Raw genomic sequence first — 21,298 nt, forward strand, 5'->3', positions numbered from 1 at the left:
TCCATATTGTTCTGAATTTACATTATCTTCTTAAGTGGCTTTGATCTGCCTCAGGACTTCAACCCTTTCCTCTCTCCCTCTCTCCAACATTCAGCAACCCTGGACCGTCCATCCCTTTCTCTGCCTCGACGACTACCACTGGTCCTTGTCTAAACCTTTACTGACTTTCAGTTATCACTTCTCTTTTTTGCTCCAATATACCTCCTCTCATCCACTCCCAACACCGGCTCTGTCCACTCAAACTGGTGCCCTACTCGCTGCATATCGCACTGATACTATTAGACTGCCTCTTCTCCTTTCCCTCCTTCCAAGTCACTTCCATTATTAGGCACTCTTGTGTTAAACTACGTCAGCCGCCACCAGCTTCTTTGTGTTAAACTTCAAATCCCTTCAAGTGTCCTCACCATAAACGCCTCTTCGCCACCTTGAATTCCCGCCTTTGCGCTCCTCATCACCTCTTTGCCCATGGCCTTTGATTGTGCTTCTTTCTTTCCTTCTAAAGTTGCTGCTATTAGTCAGGACATTTCGTCGTATAATCCTCCTTCACCTACCACCCCTTCTTGTAATGCTGGACAACCATTTGCTCCTGTTCTCTTACCACGGGCGATGAAGTCCATTCATTCCTCTGACTGTCCTCTTGATTTACCTGCCTACTTAACCCCATTCCTTCTCACCTCCTCCACTCTCTTTTGATGCTTGCTCCCATCGTATCCACCTCTTTAAACTCTCTCTTTCCACTGGTACTGTCCTGGCCCCTTCAAGCATGCCCCAGTCTCCCCAATCTTAAAAAAGAATGTCTATTGATCCTAACTCCCTCTTAAACTATTGCCCCATCTCTCTTCTCCCATTTACCTACAATCTCTTACAGTGGCTTGTGGCCTTCTGCAGGCTTTCCATCTTTATTTCTTCTCACTATCCTCCTTGACTAATTTCAATATGGATTCCACTTATACCTCTTATACTCTTAGTTTGCATCTTGTATATATCCAAAACATGTGAAGCACACTGACACAAATCATTAAAAAAACAAAGATGTATTCCTAATTGCTCTAAAATCGGTCATGCTGTAGTGCAGCATTTCTCCAGTCCTCAGGGACCCCTAACAGTCCATTTTTTACAGACCCGCTAGGAGAAGCTAATTATGTCAGTTGTGATACTGAGGAGATCTGTAAAACATGGACTGTTAGGGGTCTGTGAAGACTGTAGTTGGGATACACTGCTGTGTGCAGTTGGTTCCAACAGGTAAGAAAGTATGTAAAAAGGGTCTGTTACAGGTTTACATGGGGGAGGAAATGTAATAGGGTGTGAGAATCAGAAAATGAGAGATTTTGGTGAAATTCTCCTGTTATTTTTTAAAGTGGCAATCATTTAAATGACAAAATCAACCTGGTTTTGCCATGTAAATGATTGACACTTTACGAAGAAAAACAAAAACAAAAAACAGGAGAATTTTACCAAAATCTCTCACTTTCTGATTCTCACATCCTATTACATTACCCCCCAGATGTGAGTTTTAAAGGCTTTCTGACTGGTGGCAAGCATTACACCTTACTTTCCATGGTCCCCTCCTTTACCAAATTTGACCTAGTTGTTCAAGCTTGTAGGACAGGTAAGTGTAGCAATGCCGTAACTAGACATTTTAGCGATGCGTGCAAGAAACAGCATCGGAGCCCCCCCCCCCCCATATTTAAAACAGGGCCAGTGCGCACCAAAAATATAGGGGCGTGGCATCATAGGGAAGGGGCGTGGCCACAAAATAATACCAATTCCTATTACGCTGTACAGTAGTCTCCATTATTCAAATTATGCCGCACAGTAGCGTCACTTAAACACATTACACCAGGTAGTGCCCCTTTAACACATTACGCCAGGTAGAGCCCCTGTCACACATTACGCCAGGCAGAGCCTCATTTTACACATTACCCCAGGTAGAGCTCCCTTTTACCCATTACGGAAGGTAGTGTCCTCTTTTACACATTACGGCAGGTAGTGTCCTCTTTTACACAGTACGGCAGGTAGAGCCCCCTCTTACACACTGCGCCAGGTAGAGCCCCCTGTTATACACTGTACCAGGTAGAGCCTACTGTCGGGCAGTACTGCTTGCGGAAGCGGCACAGTGCAACCACGAGGGGGGGGGGGTCGGGCAGTACTGCTTGCGGACGCGGCACAGTGTAACCATGGGGGGGGGGGTCAGGCAGTACTGCCCGCAGCTGTACTGCAAGCTCCGGCGTGGCGCCAGCGGTTGGAGGAGGCTGGGGGGGGGGGGGTTACGGAACTGAGATACAAGCACCTGTAAAATATAGATTGTGGTGGCGGCTGGTTCCGCCCCAGTTCATCCAGTTCATTATGCTTCAGGTGCCTCAGGCACTACAAGCATAATCCACGATAAACAGCTGACGGAGCCACAATAACACATGGGATTGGAAACTTATTCCAGATCCCATGATCCCATGTATTATCGCACAATTGCGGGTTAATTTTCAGCAAATAAAAACAACCTATAATTGGATAACACGATAATGACCATCTGCCGAAAAATGATCGCACCTACAGTACTGTGCAAAAGTTTTAGGCACGTGTGGAAAAAATGGGTGGTCACACCAAATATTGATTTGATTTAAATTTCTCTTCTGTTCATTCACTTTGCATTTTGTTAATTGCTAAAATTAAACTATTAGCACTTCTATTTTGAAAGCATTCTTACTTTGCAGCATTTTTTCCACACATGCTCTTAGCTGGTTAATCATAGACCCAGATTGGGATAATGGAGGTGTGGGGTGCGGTGCCCCTGGATTGGCTGGGCTGGATGGCTCTAGTGTGGCATACCTTTACATTCTATTAACACTTATCACTCATTTCTTCAATAACAATTTCTTTATTTTAATTACATCTCATTATTTTTGTATCACTTTCTGTATATAGCTTCGGCTTCCTAACACTAATTTATTGACACTATAGTTTTTTCACTGGTATGCTGCCCCGGGCTTTCTGGCTTACGACTTTTGGGGTGCTGCACCCTGCACCAACATATAGCGCTGGGGACCCCCCAATATACAGAGAGGCCTTGACGCAGCTTGGGGGCATATTCATACATTTGCGCAAATATATGTAACCAAGATCTCTGAATTCTAATATTGTGTAGGATTTAAATCTGGTTACTGGTATCATTCAGGGTGCTGGGGGAAACAAAATGCTTTTTTTTATTTTTTTCACACCTGCCTAAAACTTTTGCACAGTATTGTACTTGGATACCTCCTTAATGTGATAAAAGATGTCTTCTTGTACAAACAAGACAAAACAATTACAAATGGTATTGCATATGGAGTGAATGAAACTCACTGAACTCTCTTGTATTTTGGCATTGTAGTGCACTCTGACAAAGGGGTCTGAGGCTCCATTCCGATCTTTACGCGCTAAGTCCCTGAAAGGCAATAGTCAAAATCAAAGTTAAATGCAATTTGACACTTCCGAATATTTACATTTTGAAAAAAGAAAAAAAAAAACATCTGGAGATAAGACTATGTATAATTTATGTTGTGTAAGAATTGTATTTGAAGCAGAATATATATGGCATTTACACATTTCAATACCATGTTGGTGGAAGATGAATCAACTGATGAGAATTATAGCTTGTCATCACTATAGCTTGTCATCACTATAAATAACAAAAAAAATGTAAACAAAAATCCACAAAACAAAAAAAAACATTTCTGTATTTCTTCCATGCAATGGTCTCAGTGGTGACAGTCTCAATTTTTCCCAACCCAGAGAAGCCTTCATCTTCTCATTTCCTGCTGTGACCAGTCTGTCTGGATCCTCCTCCCCAGACTAACCACCTTACTGAGAAAAATAAGCTCCAGCAACAGGCAGCAGTAAATGAAAATGAATGAAGCTAACGTTCTGAAAGAGACTGGGGGGTATTCTGACTGCCTGTTCGAATAAGTATACCAGCCTACCAATTAGAAACATGCAAAAACATTTACTCAAACATTGGGGCTAAGGGCCTTATCATACCTCCCAACTTTGAAGGGGGAGGAAGAGGGACCCCTGTACAGCGAAGCCGCGTGCGACCGAAAATGGGGCGTGGCTTGCCATGGAAGGTGCGTGGCATCTTCCGAGTGGACGTGGCCGAGCGCCACGGATCTGTTTTCGCCATTTTGGGCGCGTGCCCAGCGCTCCCCGAGCAGGAGCGGGACAGTGTCCGAATAGCGGGACTGTCCCGCTGAAATCGGGACAGTTGGGAGGTATGGCCTTATTCAGGTTTGTTAGCAAGCAAAAAAAGTTAGCAATTGGGCAAAGCCATGTTGCACTGCAGGTGGAGCAGATATAACATGTGCAGAGAGAGTTAGATTTGGGTGTGGTGTGTTCAAACTGAAATCTAAATTGCAGTTTAAAAATTAAGCAGCCAGTATTTGCACAGAAACAAAATAACCCACCCACATCTAACTCTCTCTGCACATGTTAGGGCCTAATTCAGCATGGAACGCTGCTCCGACAGCGTTCGCATGCTGAAGCCCTGTGCAGTGTGCAAACGCGCAGAAGCTGCACTGCGCATGTGCACACAGTGAGATGTGATGGATTTGCCCAGTGCTGAGCGTCCCCCCTGCATGTCAGAGTAAAGGGTTGTGGATGGATTTTTCGCACATCTACAACCCATGCTGAATTAGGCCCTTACATCTGCCCCCCCTGCAGTGCAACATGGTTTTGCCCAAGTGCTAACTTTTTTTGTTTGCTAACAACTCTGAATAATCCACTAAATTCACTACAGGACTTTTTGCTAAACTGCTAATTTCAGGTGATTTTTGTTTAGTTTGCAAACCATTCGATCAATGGTCTATCGGTGGGAAACCACCATTTTTAAATCTGCGGCATCACATATCGCTATTCTAATTTTTAGCATGATAGAAATACAAAGAGTGAGATTTATGAAAATGCTGTAAATCACTGGATAGTAAATCTAGAGAATAGGAGGGAAAATAACTGGCTGATTTTTTCCCAGTGTACAGTGATAATCAGATCATGCTGCCTGGCACTAGGTTGGTTATACAAGTTTTTTTCTACCTTGAAAGCGTCACCACTGACCAATTACATCTCTGATTCCCCTTATTTCATCAACAGCAGTCTCCCTGTAGAATGTAATGGATAGTGCCTGGTCACACCAGCTTTAATTTAAAGGCGCATGAATGATTTTCACATAAAGTTGAGGGACATATATCTGTCTAGTTTTGATACTTTATTTTGGTGACAACAAAAACTTACAAAGAAACAATCAATGCACATTATAAATAGGCAAGTGACTATTGAGGTCAGAAATTTGCAGAAACACTATTTACTCAATAAATGTCCCCAATAAGCACTATTGGTCCCTGCGCCTAGTGTATAATGCACGGGAGATTAAACAACACTATTTTGACGGACAATTTTTCTGAGTTTAAAATTACAGAATAAAAATAGCCACAGCATAATGAAATGGAAAGTCCAGATCAATAACATTAAAGTATGTAATAGCTTTTAAGAAAATAAACATCCATGTAATTCACTTGGGAATTAAATTGAATTGGATGTCTGACCTGACTTGTCTGCATTGTTTTCCCTAACATTTAGTCTAAAATAACCTCCCTGACGTGATGGTACGGTAAACTTAATACACCCTTGAGAATGCTTCAGAAAATGAGATATCCTTATTTCTAGGTAACAAAAGAAAACACAACTAATTGATTTTAAGCAAAAAGCCTTCAACAAAAATAAACTGAGCATTCCATTTTCTAATTGGCTTTATACCGTAATTATTTAGCCTTAATATACACAGGCAAAACCCCATACAGGTTGAGTATTCCATATCCAAATATTCCGAAATACGGAATATTCTGAAATACGGGATATTTTGAGTGAGACTGAGATAGCGAAACCTTTGTTTTCTGATGGCTCAATGTACACAAAGATTGTTTAATACACAAAGTTAATAAAAATATTGTATTAAATGACCTTCAGGCTGTGTGTATAAGGTGTATATGAAACATAAATGAATTGTGTGTATGTGCACAAACTTTGTTTAATGCACAAAGTTATTAAAAATATTGGCTAAAATTACTTTCAGGCTGTGTGTGTATAAGGTGTATATGAAACATAAATGAATTCTGTGCTTAGACTTAGGTCCCATCGCCATGATATCTCATTATGGTATGCAATTATTCCAAAATACGGAAAAATCCCATATCCAAAATACTTCTGGTCCCAAACATTTTGGATATGGGATACCAGTATTACAATATTCAAAGTACCAAAAAAACTTCAGGGAAGGTGTAAAATGAACGACAAATGTAAAAACATCCCAAACATCAAGAACAATAATGGTGCAATTCAATCAGCTGCTGTAAGGTGCCAGCATTCCAACTATTTCTCTGCCACCTCGTAGACACAAACAATGCACTTTTTCCCCTAGCCCTCTATAGAGTTGTGCAGTAAAAAGTTCAGTAGTACTATTACTGTTGTTCCAATTGTAAAGTGCAACGGAATATGCTGCGCTATATAAGATGTTATGTTAATAAAAATAAATAAATAAATAAATAAATATTGTGTGGCATAAAGTGTATAAGGAATACTACTGAGTGGTACAAGATGTATAAGGAGCTCTACTGTGTGGCATAAGGTATGAGCTCTACTGTGTAGCGTAACGTGTACTACTATGCGGTGTAATGTGAATGAGGTTGCATTACTGTGTGGCGTAATTTAAATTAAGGTTACTATTGTGTTGCCACGCCCCTTCTAATTGAAGTCACGCCTGTTCTCAGTGATGCCATGTCCATTCGGCACGTACTGTCCCTATTTAGAATGCGGAGGGGGGGGGCTATGCATATTGTCGCACCTGGGACCACAACTCTCTAGTAGCCCTACTGATGCATTTAATTATCAGTGATTGCCCTTGCACAGACGCACATTGCCAAGTATTGAATTGAACGCTCAATAAAAAAAAGTACACAAGGGAATTTACAACTGCATATTGAATTATTTTGATGTGTTCCAACAATGATTGTGTACAGAGGTCGATTTTCCCACACAAAGTCACGTACAGTAAATTTAAATTTTAACATAGGAAAACAAAAACATAACCAGCCCATCTACACATTATGTTGTGACTTTTGAATCACTAAAAAAATTGTTACTGCCATAATTACTGTGCCATCATATACTTCATAACAAAAATATAATATTGTGTAGGGCCCCCACATGCCACCAAAACAGCTCTGACCTATTGAGGCATTGACTCCTCAAGATCTCTGAGGGTGTTCTGTGGTATCTGACACCAAGACGTTAATAGCTGATTTAAGTCCTGTAAATTGCAAGGTGGGGCCTGCATATCTCAGACTTGTTTTTCCAGCACATCCCACAGATACTCAATCGGACTGAGATGTGGGGAGTTTGGAGGCCAAGCCAGCACCTTAAACTCTTTGTCATGTTTCTCAAACCAGTCCTGAACTATTTTTTCAGTGTGGCAGGGCGCATTATCCTGCTGAAAGCGGCCACTGCCATCAGGGATTACCACAGCCATGAAGGGGTGTACTTGACAATGACTAGGTACAGTAGGAGGTAAGTGTCATAGTAACAACCACATAAATGCTAGGATCAAAACTTTCAAAGCAAAACATTGCCCAGAGCATCACACAGCTTGCTTTCTTCCCGCAGTGAATTCTAGTGCCATCTCTTATCCAGGTTAATGACGCAACGTGCACCTGGCTGTCCACATTATGTAGAAGAAAACGCTATTCATAAAACCATGCCATCTTCTTCCACTGCTCCAGTTCTGACACTCACATGCCCGTTACATGCTTTTCCGTCAGTGGACAGGAATCACCATGGGCACTCTGACCAGTCTATGTCTACGCAGACTAAGATGGTCAATCCCGGGATAGGGATTGGCGGGATCCAAAGATTTAGGCCAAAAATCGTCTGGGATTCAATCCCGGGATTATGCGGTCCTTTGTTGTTTTAATTGCGGGCAGAGCTGTGCGTCCTCAAGAGGCTCAAATGCTGCCTGTCTCCCTCCTCCCAGTTATGGTGGGCAATCACGGGATCAGGATCAGCGGGATCCCAGGATTTAGTCTTAAAATTTTCCAGATTTAAACCCGGGACTGGAGGTTAGAATACCGGGGATTTTCAGGAATCGCAAACCCCTCTTTTTTCCAGTGCCGGCGTATTGTGTTGTTGAGCCTCTTCAGCAGGCTCAGACGCTGCCCAGCTTCCCCTGCCCCCGCTTGTGCGCACTGCGCAGTGTGACTGGATATCAGATGTCACACAGCGCAGCTTGACGTATGCCGGCTGGACCTCACCGCACGCAGCAAGTGGACCCTCATCAGGCCTGTCCAGAGGATGGTAAATTGTCTTGCCTGGGATGGGCGGGAAGGGGGGAGTGGATGGACATTGAAAAATGTACATTTAAACACAAAAAACAATGCCCGGGAATGGCCTCCCTAGTGCCAGTGTAACGAGATAAAGTTATTTACTTCACCTTTCAATGGTTTTAATATTATGGCTGATTGGTATATATATATATATATATATATATATATATATATATATACACTGCTCAAAAAAATAAAGGGAACAATAAAATAACACATCCTAGATCTGAATGAATGAAATATTCTTATTAAACACTTTGTTCTTTACGTAGTTGAATGTGCTGACAACAAAATCACACAAAAATTATCAATGGAAACCAAATTTATTAACCCATGGAGGTCTGGATTTGGAGTCACCCTCAAAATTAAAGTGGAAAAACACACTACAGGCTGATCCAACTTTGATGTAATGTCCTTAAAACAAGTCAAAATGAGGCTCAGTAGTGTGTGTGGCCTCCACGTGCCTGTATGACCTCCCTACAATGCCTGGGTATGCTCCTGATGAGGTGGCGGATGGTCTCCTGAGGGATCTCCTCCCAGACCTGGACTAAAGCATCCGCCAACTCCTGGACAGTCTGTGTTGCAACGTGGCGTTGGTGGATGGAGCGAGACATGATGTCCCAGATGTGCTCAATTGGATTCAGGTCTGGGGAACGGGCGGGCCAGTCCATAGCATCAATGCCTTCGTCTTGCAGGAACTGCTGACACACTCCAGCCACATGAGGTCTAGCATTGTCTTGCATTAGGAGGAACCCAGGGCCAACCGCACCAGCATATGGTCTCACAAGGGGTCTGAGGATCTCATCTCGGTACCTAATGGCAGTCAGGCTACCTCTAGCGAGCACATGGAGGGCTGTGCGGCCCCCCAAAGAAATGCCACCCCACACCATTACTGACCCACTGCCAAACCGGTCATGCTGGAGGATGTTGCAGGCAGCAGAACGGTCTCCTTGGCGTCTCCAGACTCTGTCACGTCTGTCACATGTGCTCAGTGAGAACCTGCTTTCATCTGTGAAGAGCACAGGGCCCCAGTGGCGAATTTGTCAATCTTGGTGTTCTCTGGCAAATGCCAAACGTCCTGCACGGTGTTGGGCTGTAAGCACAACCCCCACCTGTGGACGTCGGGCCCTCATACCACCCTCATGGAGTCTGTTTCTGATCGTTTGAGTAGACACATGCACATTTGTGGCTTGCTGGAGGTCATTTTGCAGGGCTCTGGCAGTGCTCCTCCTGTTCCTCCTTGCACAAAGGCGGAGGTAGCGGTCCTGCTGCTGGGTTGTTGCCCTCCTACGGCCTCCTCCATGTCTCCTGATGTACTGACCTGTCTCCTGGCAGCGCCTCCATGCTCTGGACACTACGCTGACAGACACAGCAAACCTTCTTGCCACAGCTCGCATTGATGTGCCATCCTGGATGAGCTGCACTACCTGAGCCACTTGTGTGGGTTGTAGGAAGGTCATACAGGCACATGGAGGCCACACACACTACTGAGCCTCATTTTGACTTGTTTTAAGGACATTACATCAAAGTTGGATCAGCCTGTAGTGTGTTTTTCCACTTTAATTTTGAGGGTGACTCCAAATCCAGACCTCCATGGGTTAATAAATTTGATTTCCATTGATAATTTTTGTGTGATTTTGTTGTCAGCACATTCAACTATGTAAAGAACAAAGTATTTAATAAGAATATTGTATTCATTCAGATCTAGGATGTGTTATTTTAGTGTTCCCTTTATGTTTTTGAGCAGTGTATATATATATATATATATATATATATATAATAAGAATTTACTTACCGATAATTCTATTTCTCATAGTCCGTAGTGGATGCTGGGAACTCCGTAAGGACCATGGGGAATAGCGGCTCCGCAGGAGACTGGGCACAAAAGTAAAAGCTTTCTGACTAGCTGGTGTGCACTGGCTCCTCCCCCTATGACCCTCCTCCAAGCCTCAGTTAGGATACTGTGCCCGGACGAGCGTACATAATAAGGAAGGATCTTGAATCCCGGGTAAGACTCATACCAGCCACACCAAACACACCGTACAACTTGTGATCTGAACCCAGTTAACAGTATGATAAACGTAGGAGCCTCTGAAAAGATGGCTCACAACAATAAACAACCCGATTTTTGTAACAATAACTATATACAAGTATTGCAGACAATCCGCACTTGGGATGGGCGCCCAGCATCCACTACGGACTATGAGAAATAGAATTATCGGTAAGTAAATTCTTATTTTCTCTGACGTCCTAGTGGATGCTGGGGACTCCGTAAGGACCATGGGGATTATACCAAAGCTCCCAAACGGGCGGGAGAGTGCGGATGACTCTGCAGCACCGAATGAGAGAACTCCAGGTCCTCCTCAGCCAGGGTATCAAATTTGTAGAATTTAGCAAACGTGTTTGCCCCTGACCAAGTAGCTGCTCGGCAAAGTTGTAAAGCCGAGACCCCTCGGGCAGCCGCCCAAGATGAGCCCACTTTCCTTGTGGAGTGGGCTTTTACAGATTTTGGCTGTGGCAGGCCTGCCACAGAATGTGCAAGCTGAATTGTACTACAAATCCAACGAGCAATCGTCTGCTTAGAAGCAGGAGCACCCAGCTTGTTGGGTGCATACAGGATAAACAGCGAGTCAGATTTTCTGACTCCAGCCGTCCTGGAAACATATATTTTCAGGGCCCTGACTACGTCCAGCAACTTGGAGTCCTCCAAGTCCCTAGTAGCCGCAGGCACCACAATAGGCTGGTTCATGTGAAATGCTGAAACCACCTTAGGGAGAAATTGAGGGCGAGTCCTCAGTTCTGCCCTGTCTGAATGAAAAATTAGGTAAGGGCTTTTATACGACAAAGCCGCCAATTCTGAGACACGCCTGGCTGAAGCCAGGGCTAACAGCATGACCACTTTCCATGTGAGATATTTCAATTCCACAGTGGTGAGTGGTTCAAACCAATGTGATTTTAGGAGACTCAACACTACATTGAGATCCCAAGGTGCCACTGGAGGCACAAAAGGAGGCTGTATATGCATTAACCCTTTGACAAACGTCTGAACTTCAGGCACTGAAGCCAGTTCTTTTTGGAAGAAGATCGACAGGGCCGAAATTTGAACCTTAATGGACCCTAATTTCAGGTCCATAGATAGTCCTGTTTGCAGGAAATGCAGGAAACGACCCAGTTGAAATTCCTCTGTAGGGGCCTTCTTGGCCTCACACCACGCAACATATTTTCGCCAAATGCGGTGATAATGTTTTGCGGTTACATCCTTCCTGGCCTTGACCAGGGTAGGGATGACTTCATCTGGAATGCCTTTTTCCTTCAGGATCCGGCGTTCAACCTCCATGCCGTCAAACGCAGCCGCGGTAAGTCTTGGAACAGACAAGGTCCCTGCTGGAGCAGGTCCTTCCTTAGAGGTAGAGGCCACGGGTCCTCCGTGAGCATCTCTTGAAGTTCCGGGTACCAAGTCCTTCTTGGCCAATCCGGAGCCACGAGTATAGTTCTTACTCCTCTCCTTCTTATAATTCTCAATACCTTGGGTATGAGTGGCAGAGGAGGGAACACATACACTGACTGGTACACCCACGGTGTTACCAGAGCGTCCACAGCTATTGCCTGAGGGTCCCTTGACCTGGCGCAATACCTGTCTAGTTTTTTGTTGAGGCGGGACGCCATCATGTCCACCTTTGGTTTTTCCCAACGGTTTACAATCATGTGGAAGACTTCTGGATGAAGTCCCCACTCTCCCGGGTGGAGGTCGTGTCTGCTGAGGAAGTATGCTTCCCAGTTGTCCACTCCCGGAATGAACACTGCTGACAGTGCTATCACATGATTTTCCGCCCAGCGAAGAATCCTTGCAGCTTCTGCCATTGCCCTCCTGCTTCTTGTGCCGCCCTGTCTGTTTACGTGGGCGACTGCCGTGATGTTGTCCGATTGGATCAATACCGACTGACCCTGAAGCAGAGGCCTTGCTTGGCTTAGGGCATTGTAAATTGCCCTTAGTTCCAGGATATTTATGTGAAGAGACGTTTCCATGCTTGACCACAAGCCCTGGAAATTTCTTCCCTGTGTGACTGCTCCCCAGCCTCTCAGGCTGGCATCCGTGGTCACCAGAATCCAGTCCTGAATGCCGAATCTGCGGCCCTCTAGAAGATGAGCCCTCTGCAACCACCACAGGAGAGACACCCTTGTCCTTGGAGATAGGGTTATCCGCTGATGCATCTGAAGATGCGATCCGGACCATTTGTCCAGCAGATCCCACTGAAAAGTCCTTGCATGGAATCTTCCGAATGGAATTGCTTCGTAAGAAGCCACCATCTTTCCCAGGACTCTTGTGCATTGATGCACTGACACTTGTCCTGGTTTCAGGAGGTTCCTGACTAGTTCGGATAACTCCCTGGCCTTCTCCTCCGGGAGAAACACCTTTTTCTGGACTGTGTCCAGAATCATCCCTAGGAACAGTAGACGTGTTGTTGGAATCAGCTGCGATTTTGGAATATTTAGAATCCACCCGTGCTGACGTAGCACCACCTGAGATAGTGCTACTCCGACCTCTAACTGTTCCCTGGATCTTGCCCTTATCAGGAGATCGTCCAAGTAAGGGATAATTAAGACGCCTTTTCTTCGAAGAAGAATCATCATTTCGGCCATTACCTTGGTAAAGACCCGGGGTGCCGTGGACAATCCAAACGGCAGCGTCTGAAACTGATAATGACAGTTCTGTACCACAAACCTGAGGTACCCTTGGTGAGAAGGGTAGATTGGGACATGGAGATAGGCATCTTTGATGTCCAGAGACACCATATAGTCCCCTTCTTCCAGGTTCGCTATCACTGCTCTGAGTGATTCCATCTTGAATTTGAACCTTTTTATGTAAGTGTTCAATGATTTCAGATTTAAAATCGGTCTCACCGAGCCGTCCGGCTTCGGTACCACAAACAGCGTGGAATAATACCCCTTTCCCTGTTGTAGGAGGGGTACCTTGATTATCACCTGCTGGGAATACAGCTTGTGAATAGCTTCCAATACTGCCTCCCTGTCGGAGGGAGACGTTGGTAGAGCAGACTTCAGGAACCGGCGAGGGGGAGACGTCTCGAATTCCAATTTGTACCCCTGCGATACTATCTGCAGGATCCATGGGTCCACTTGCGAGTGAGCCCACTGCGCGTTGAAATTTTTGAGACGGGCCCCCACCGTGCCTGAGTCCGCTTGTAAAGCCCCAGCGTCATGCTGAGGACTTGGCAGAAGCGGGGGAGGGCTTCTGATCCTGGGAAGAGGCTGCCTGTTGCAGTCTTTTTCCCCTTCCTCTGCCCCGGGGCAGAAATGAGTGGCCTTTTGCCCGCTTGCCCTTATGGGGACGAAAGGACTGAGTTTGAAAAGACGGTGTCTTTTTCTGCTGAGAGGTGACCTGGGGTAAAAAGGTGGATTTCCCAGCCGTCGCCGTGGCCACCAGGTCTGACAGACCGACCCCAAATAACTCCTCCCCTTTATACGGCAAAACTTCCATATGCCATTTGGAATCCGCATCACCTGACCACTGTCGTGTCCATAAACTTCTTCTGGCAGAAATGGACAACGCACTTACTCTTGATGCCAGGGTGCAAATATCCCTCTGTGCATCTCGCATATATAGTAATGCATCCTTTAAATGCTCTATAGTCAATAATATACTGTCCCTATCCAGGGTATCAATATTTTCAGTCAGGGAATCCGACCAAGCCACTCCAGCGCTGCACATCCAGGCTGAGGCGATTGCTGGTCGTAGTATAACACCAGTATGTGTGTATATACCTTTTAGGATATTTTCCAGCTTTCTATCAGCTGGTTCCTTGAGGGCGGCCGTATCAGGAGACGGTAACGCCACTTGTTTTGATAAGCGTGTGAGCGCCTTATCTACCCTAGGGGGTGTTTCCCAACGCGCCCTAACCTCTGGCGGGAAAGGGTATAATGCCAATAATTTATTAGAAATCAGCAGTTTTTTATCGGGGGAAACCCACGCTTTGTCACACACCTCATTTAATTCATCTGATTCAGGAAAAACTATGGGTAGTTTTTTCACACCCCACATAATACCCCTTTTTGTGGTACTTGTAGTATCAGAAATGTTCAAAGCCTCCTTCATTGCCGTGATCATGTAACGTGTGGCCCTACTGGACATTACGTTTGTCTCGTCACCGTCGACACTGGAGTCAGTATCCGTGTCTGGGTCTGTGTCGACCATCTGAGGTAACGGGCGCTATAGAGCCCCTGATGGTGTTTGAGACGCCTGGACAGGCACTAACTGATTTGCCGGCTGTCTCATGTCGTCAACAGTTTTTTGCAAAGTGCTGACACTGTCACGTAATTCCTTCCATACTACCATCCAGTCAGGTGTCGACTCCCTAGGGGGTGACATCACTATTACAGGCAATTGCTCCGCCTCCACATCATTTTCCTCCTCATACATGTCGACACAATCGTACCGACACACAGCACACACACAGGGAATGCTCTGATAGAGGACAGGACCCCACGAGCCCTTTGGGGAGACAGAGGGAGAGTTTGCCAGCACACACCAGAGCGCTATATATATGCAGGGATAACCTTATATAAGTGTTTCTCCCTTCTATAGCTGCTGTATATGTATTTTCTGCCAATTAGTGCCCCCCCTCTCTTGTTTTACCCTGATTCTGTAGCAGGACTGCAGGGGAGAGACAGGGAGCCGTCCTTCCAGCGGAGCTGTGAGGGAAAATGGCGCTTGTGTGCTGAGGAGATAGGCTCCGCCCCCTTCACGGCGGCCTTTTCTCCCGCTTTTTTTAGGAAAACTGGCAGGGGTTAAATGCATCCATATAGCCCAGGAGCTATATGTGATGCATTTCTTTAGCCATATAAGGTTTAAAACATGTTTTATTGCGTCTCAGGGCGCTCCCCCCCAGCGCCCTGCACCCTCAGTGACCGGAGTGTGAAGTGTGCTGAGAGCAATGGCGCACAGCTGCAGTGCTGAGCGCTACCTTATTGAAGACAGGAACGTCTTCTGCCGCCGATTTTTCCGGACCTCTTCGCTCTTCTGGCTCTGTAAGGGGGCCGGCGGCGCGGCTCCGGGACCCATCCAGGCTGAACCTGTGATCGTCCCTCTGGAGCTAATGTCCAGTAGCCAAGAAGCCCAATCCACTCTGCATTCAGGTGAGTTCGCTTCTTCTCCCCTTAGTCCCACGATGCAGTGAGCCTGTTGCCAGCAGGTCTCACTGAAAATAAAAAACCTATTTAAAACTTTTACTCTAAGCAGCTCTGGAGAGCTACCTAGATTGCACCCTTCTCGGCCGGGCACAAAAATCTAACTGAGGCTTGGAGGAGGGTCATAGGGGGAGGAGCCAGTGCACACCAGCTAGTCAGAAAGCTTTTACTTTTGTGCCCAGTCTCCTGCGGAGCCGCTATTCCCCATGGTCCTTACGGAGTTCCCGGCATCCACTAGGACGTCAGAGAAATATATATATATATATATATATATATAATAAGAATTTACTTACCGATAATTCTATTTCTCGGAGTCCGTAGTGGATGCTGGGGTTCCTGAAAGGACCATGGGGAATAGCGGCTCCGCAGGAGACAGGGCACAAAAAAGTAAAGCTTTTACCAGATCAGGTGGTGTGCACTGGCTCCTCCCCCTATGACCCTCCTCCAGACTCCAGTTAGGTACTGTGCCCGGACGAGCGTACACAATAAGGGAGGCAATTTGAATCCCGGGTAAGACTCATACCAGCCACACCAATCACACCGTACAACTTGTGATCTAAACCCAGTTAACAGTATGATAACAGAAAGAGCCTCTTAAAGATGGCTCCTTAACAATATAACCCGAATTTGTTAACAATAACTATGTACAGTATTGCAGATAATCCGCACTTGGGATGGGCGCCCAGCATCCACTACGGACTCCGAGAAATAGAATTATCGGTAAGTAAATTCTTATTTTCTCTATCGTCCTAAGTGGATGCTGGGGTTCCTGAAAGGACCATGGGGATTATACCAAAGCTCCCAAACGGGCGGGAGAGTGCGGATGACTCTGCAGCACCGAATGAGAGAATTCCAAGTCCTCTTTTGCCAGGGTATCAAATTTGTAGAATTTTACAAACGTGTTTTCCCCCGACCACGTAGCTGCTCGGCAGAATTGTAATGCCGAGACCCCTCGGGCAGCCGCCCAAGATGAGCCCACCTTCCTTGTGGAATGGGCCTTAACAGATTTAGGCTGTGGCAGGCCTGCCACAGAATGAGCAAGTTGAATTGTGTTACAAATCCAACGAGCAATCGTCTGCTTAGAAGCAGGGGCACCCAACTTGTTGGGTGCATATAGTATCAACAGCGAGTCAGATTTTCTGACTTCAGCCGTCCTTGAAATGTATATTTTTAAGGCTCTGACAACGTCCAACAACTTGGAGTCCTCCAAGTCGCCAGTGGCCGCAGGCACCACAATAGGTTGCTTCAGGTGAAACGCTGATACCACCTTAGGGAGAAAATGCGGACGAGTCCTCAGTTCTGCCCTATCCGAATGGAAGATTAGATAAGGGCTTTTATAAGATAAAGCCGCCAATTCAGATACTCTCCTGGCGGAAGCCAGGGCCAGTAACATAGTCACTTTCCATGTGAGATATTTAAAATCCACCTTTTTCAATGGTTCAAACCAATGGGATTTGAGGAAATCTAAAACTACATTTAGATCCCACGGTGCCACCGGAGGCACCACAGGAGGCTGTATATGCAGTACTCCTTTAACAAAAGTCTGTACCTCAGGAACTGAGGCCAATTCTTTTTGGAAGAATATTGACAGGGCCGAAATTTGAACCTTAATAGATCTCAATTTGAGACCCATAGACAATCCTGATTGTAGGAAATGTAGGAAACGACCCAGTTGAAATTCCTCCGTCGGAACACTCCGATCCTCGCACCACGCGACATATTTTCGCCAAATGCGGTGATAATGTTTCGCGGTGACTTCCTTCCTTGCCTTAATCAAGGTAGGAATGACTTCTTCTGGAATGCCTTTCCCTTTTAGGATCTGGCGTTCAACCGCCATGCCGTCAAACGCAGCCGCGGTAAGTCTTGAAAGAGACAGGGACCCTGTTGTAGCAGGTCCCTTCTCAGAAGTAGAGGGCACGGGTCGTCCGTGACCAACTCTTGAAGTTCCGGGTACCAAGTCCTTCTTGGCCCAATCCGGAGCCACTAGTATTGTTCTTACTCCTCCTCACCGTATAATCTTCAATACCTTTGGTATGAGAGGCAGAGGAGGAAACACATATACTGATTTGTACACCCAAGGTGTTACCAGTGCGTCCACAGCTATTGCCTGTGGATCTCTTGACCTGGCGCAATACTTGTCCAGTTTCTTGTTGAGGCGAGACGCCATCATGTCTACCATTGGTCTTTCCCAACAGTTTATTAGCATGTGGAAGACTTCTGGATGAAGACCCCCCTCTCCCGGGTGAATATCGTGTCTGCTGAGGAAGTCTGCTTCCCAGTTGTCCACGCCCGGGAAGAACACTGCTGACAGTGCTATTACGTGATTCTCCGCCCAGCGAAGAATCTTGGCAGCTTCTGCCATTGCACTCCTGCTTCTTGTGCCGCCCTGTCTGTTTACATGGGCGACCGCCGTGATGTTGTCCGACTGAATCAACACCGGTTTTCCTTGCAGGAGTGGTTCCGCCTGGCTTAGAGCATTTTAGATTGCTCTTAGTACCAGAATGTTTATGTGAAGAGACTTTTCCAGGTTCGTCCATACCCCCTGGAAGTTTCTTCCTTGTGTGACTGCTCCCCAACCTCTCAGGCTGGCGTCCGTGGTCACCAGGATCAAATCCTGTATGCCGAATCTGCGGCCCTCCAATAGATGAGCCTTTTGCAACCACCACAGAAGATATACCCTTGTCCTTGGCGACAGGGTTATTCGCAGGTGCATCTGAGGATGCGACCCTGACCATTTGTCCAACAGATCCCTTTGGAAAATTCTTGCATGGAATCTGCCGAATGGAATTGCTTCGTAAAAAGCCACCATTTTTCCCAGGACTCTTGTGCATTGATGTACAGACACCTTTCCTGGTTTTAGGAGGTTCCTGACAGGTCGGATAACTCCTTGGCTTTTTCCTCGGGAAGAAAAACCTTTTTCTGAACCGTGTCCAGAATCATCCCTAGGAACAGCAGACGTATCGTCGGAAAACAGCTGCGATTCTTGGAATATTTAGAATCCAGTCGTGCCGTCGAAGAACTACTTTAGATAGTGCTCTTCCGACCTCCAACTGTTCTCTGGAACTTGCCCTTTTTAGGTCGTGCAAGTAAGGGATAATTTAGATGCCTTTTTTCTTTGAAGAAACATCTTTTCGGCCATTACCTTGGTAAAAAGGCCCGGGGTGCCGTGGATAATTCAAACGGCATCGTCTGAAACTGATATTGACAGTTCTGTACCACGAACCAGAGGTACCCTTGATGAGAAGGACAAAATTTGGACATGGAGGTAATCCTTGATGTCCAGGGACACCATATAGTCCCCTTTTTTCCGGTTCGCTATCACTGCTCTGAGTGACTTTATCTCGATTTGAACCTTTTATGTAAGTGTTCAAAACATTTTAGATTTAGACTATGTGTCACCAAGCCGTCTGGCTTCAGTACCACAATATAGTGTGGAAAAATAATACCCTTTTCCTTGTCGTAGGAGGGGTACTTTGATTATCACCTGCTGGATATACAGCTTGTGAATTGTTTCCAATGCTGCCTCCCTGTCGGAGGGAGCCGTTGGTAAAGCAGACTTCAGGAACCTGCGAGGAGAAGATGTCTCGACTCTCCAATCTTTACCCCTGGGATAATACTCGTACGATCTAGGGGTCAACTTGCGAGTGATCCCACTGCGCCCTGAGACTCTTGAGACTACCCCCCCACCTTGAGTCCGCTTGCACGGCCCCAGCGTCATGCTGAGGACTTGGCAGACGCGGTGGAGGGCTTCTTTTCCTGGGAAAGGGCTGCCTGCTGCAGTCTACTTCCCTTACCTCTATGTCTGGGCAGATATGACTGGCCTTTTGCCTGCATGCCCTCATGGGAAAGGAAAGATTGAGGCTGAAAAGACGGTGTCTTTTTTAGCTGAGATGTAACTTGGGGTAAAAAAGGTTGGATTTCCCAGCTGTTGCTGTGGTCCCCAGGTCCGATGGACCGACCCCCAAATAACTCCTTCCCTTTATACAGCAATACTTCCATCTGCCGTATGGGATCTGTATCACCTGACCACTGTCGTGTCCCTGACATCTTCTGGGAGATATGGACAACGCACTTATCTTGATGCCAGAGAGCAAATATCCCTCTGTGCATCTCACATACATATATATAGAATGCATCCTATTAAATGCTCTACATGAATAAAATATTTTCAGTCAGGGAATCCGACCAAGCCAACCCAGCACTGCATCTCCAGGCTGATGGCGATCGCTGGTCGCAGTATAACCACCGTATGTGTGTATATACTTTTTAGGATATTTTTCCAGCTTCCTATCAGCTGGCTCCTTGAGGGCGGCCGTATCTGGAGACGGTAACGCCACTTGATAAGCGTGTGAGCGCCTTATCACCCTAAGGGGTGTTTCCCAACGTACCCTAATTTCTGGCGGGAAAGGGTATAACGCCAATATTTGCTATCGGGGTAACCCTACGCATCATCACACACTTCATTTTATTTTATCTGATTCAGGAAAAACTACAGGTAGTTTTTTCACTCCCACATAATACCCTTTCTTGTGGTACTTGTAGTATCAGAAACACGTAACACCTCCTTCATTGCCCTTAACGTGTGGCCCTAATGAGAAATACGTTTGTTTATTCACCGTCGACACTGTATTCAGTGTCCGTGTCTGTGTCTGTGTCGACCGACTGAGGTAAATGGGCGTTTTTAAAACCCCTGACGGTGTTTCTGAGACGCCTGGACCGGTCCTAATAGATTGTCGGCCGTCTCATGTCGTCAACCGACCTTGCAGCGTGTTGACATTCTCACGTAATTCTCTAAATAAGCCATCCATTCCGGTGTCGACTCCCTAGAGAGTGACATCACCATTACAGGCAATTTCTCCGCCTCCTCACCAACATCGTCCTCATACATGTCGACACACACGTACCGACACACAGCACACACACCGGGAATGCTCTGACAGAGGACAGGACCCACTAGCCCTTTGGGGAGACAGAGGGAGAGTCTGCCAGCACACACCAAAAACGCTATAATTATATAGGGACAACCTTATATAAGTGTTTCTCCCTTATAGCATCTTTTATATATATACAATATCGCCAAAATCAGTGCCCCCCCTCTCTGTTTTAACCCTGTTTCTGTAGTGCAGTGCAGGGGAGAGCCTGGGAGCCTTCTCTCCAGCTTTTCTGTGAGAGAAAATGGCGCTGTGTGCTGAGGAGATAGGCCCCGCCCCTTTTTCGGCGGGCTCGTCTCCCGCTATTTTTGAAGTTAGGCAGGGGTTAAATATCTCCATATAGCCTCTGTGGGCTATATGTGAGGTATTTTTTTGCCTCTAATAAGGTTTTTATTTGCCTCTCAGAGCGCCCCCCCCAGCGCTCTGCACCCTCAGTGACTGTTGTGTGAAGTGTGCTGAGAGGAAAATGGCGCACAGCTGCAGTGCTGTGCGCTACCTTTATGAAGACTCAGGAGTCTTCAGCCGCCGATTTTGGACCTCTTCTCTCTTCAGCGTCTGCAAGGGGGCCGGCGGCGCGGCTCCGGTGACCATCCAGGCTGTACCTGTGATCGTCCCTCTGGAGCTAGTGTCCAGTAGCCAAGCAGCAAATCCACTCTGCACGCAGGTGAGTTCACTACTTCTCCCCTAAGTCCCTCGTTGCAGTGATCCTGTTGCCAGCAGGACTCACTGTAAAGTAAAAAACCTAAGCTAAACTTTCTCTAAGCA

At 46.2% G+C, this 21,298-nt stretch overlaps 1 protein-coding gene across 2 annotated transcripts in view; it reads right to left on the reverse strand.

The window, feature by feature from the left end:
- LOC135030582 (ras GTPase-activating protein 4-like) overlaps nt 1-21,298 on the reverse strand; it is a 450,090-nt gene that overhangs the window by 79,416 nt on the left and 349,376 nt on the right. For both annotated transcript variants that reach the window (XM_063953945.1, XM_063953944.1), the window contains exon 6: nt 3,340-3,421. In XM_063953945.1, the coding sequence (XP_063810015.1) occupies nt 3,340-3,421 (82 nt within the window). The remainder of the gene's footprint in view (nt 1-3,339; nt 3,422-21,298) is intronic.

Source organism: Pseudophryne corroboree, chromosome 2 (genome assembly GCF_028390025.1).
Source record: "Pseudophryne corroboree isolate aPseCor3 chromosome 2, aPseCor3.hap2, whole genome shotgun sequence".
Taxonomy (NCBI): domain Eukaryota; kingdom Metazoa; phylum Chordata; class Amphibia; order Anura; family Myobatrachidae; genus Pseudophryne; species Pseudophryne corroboree.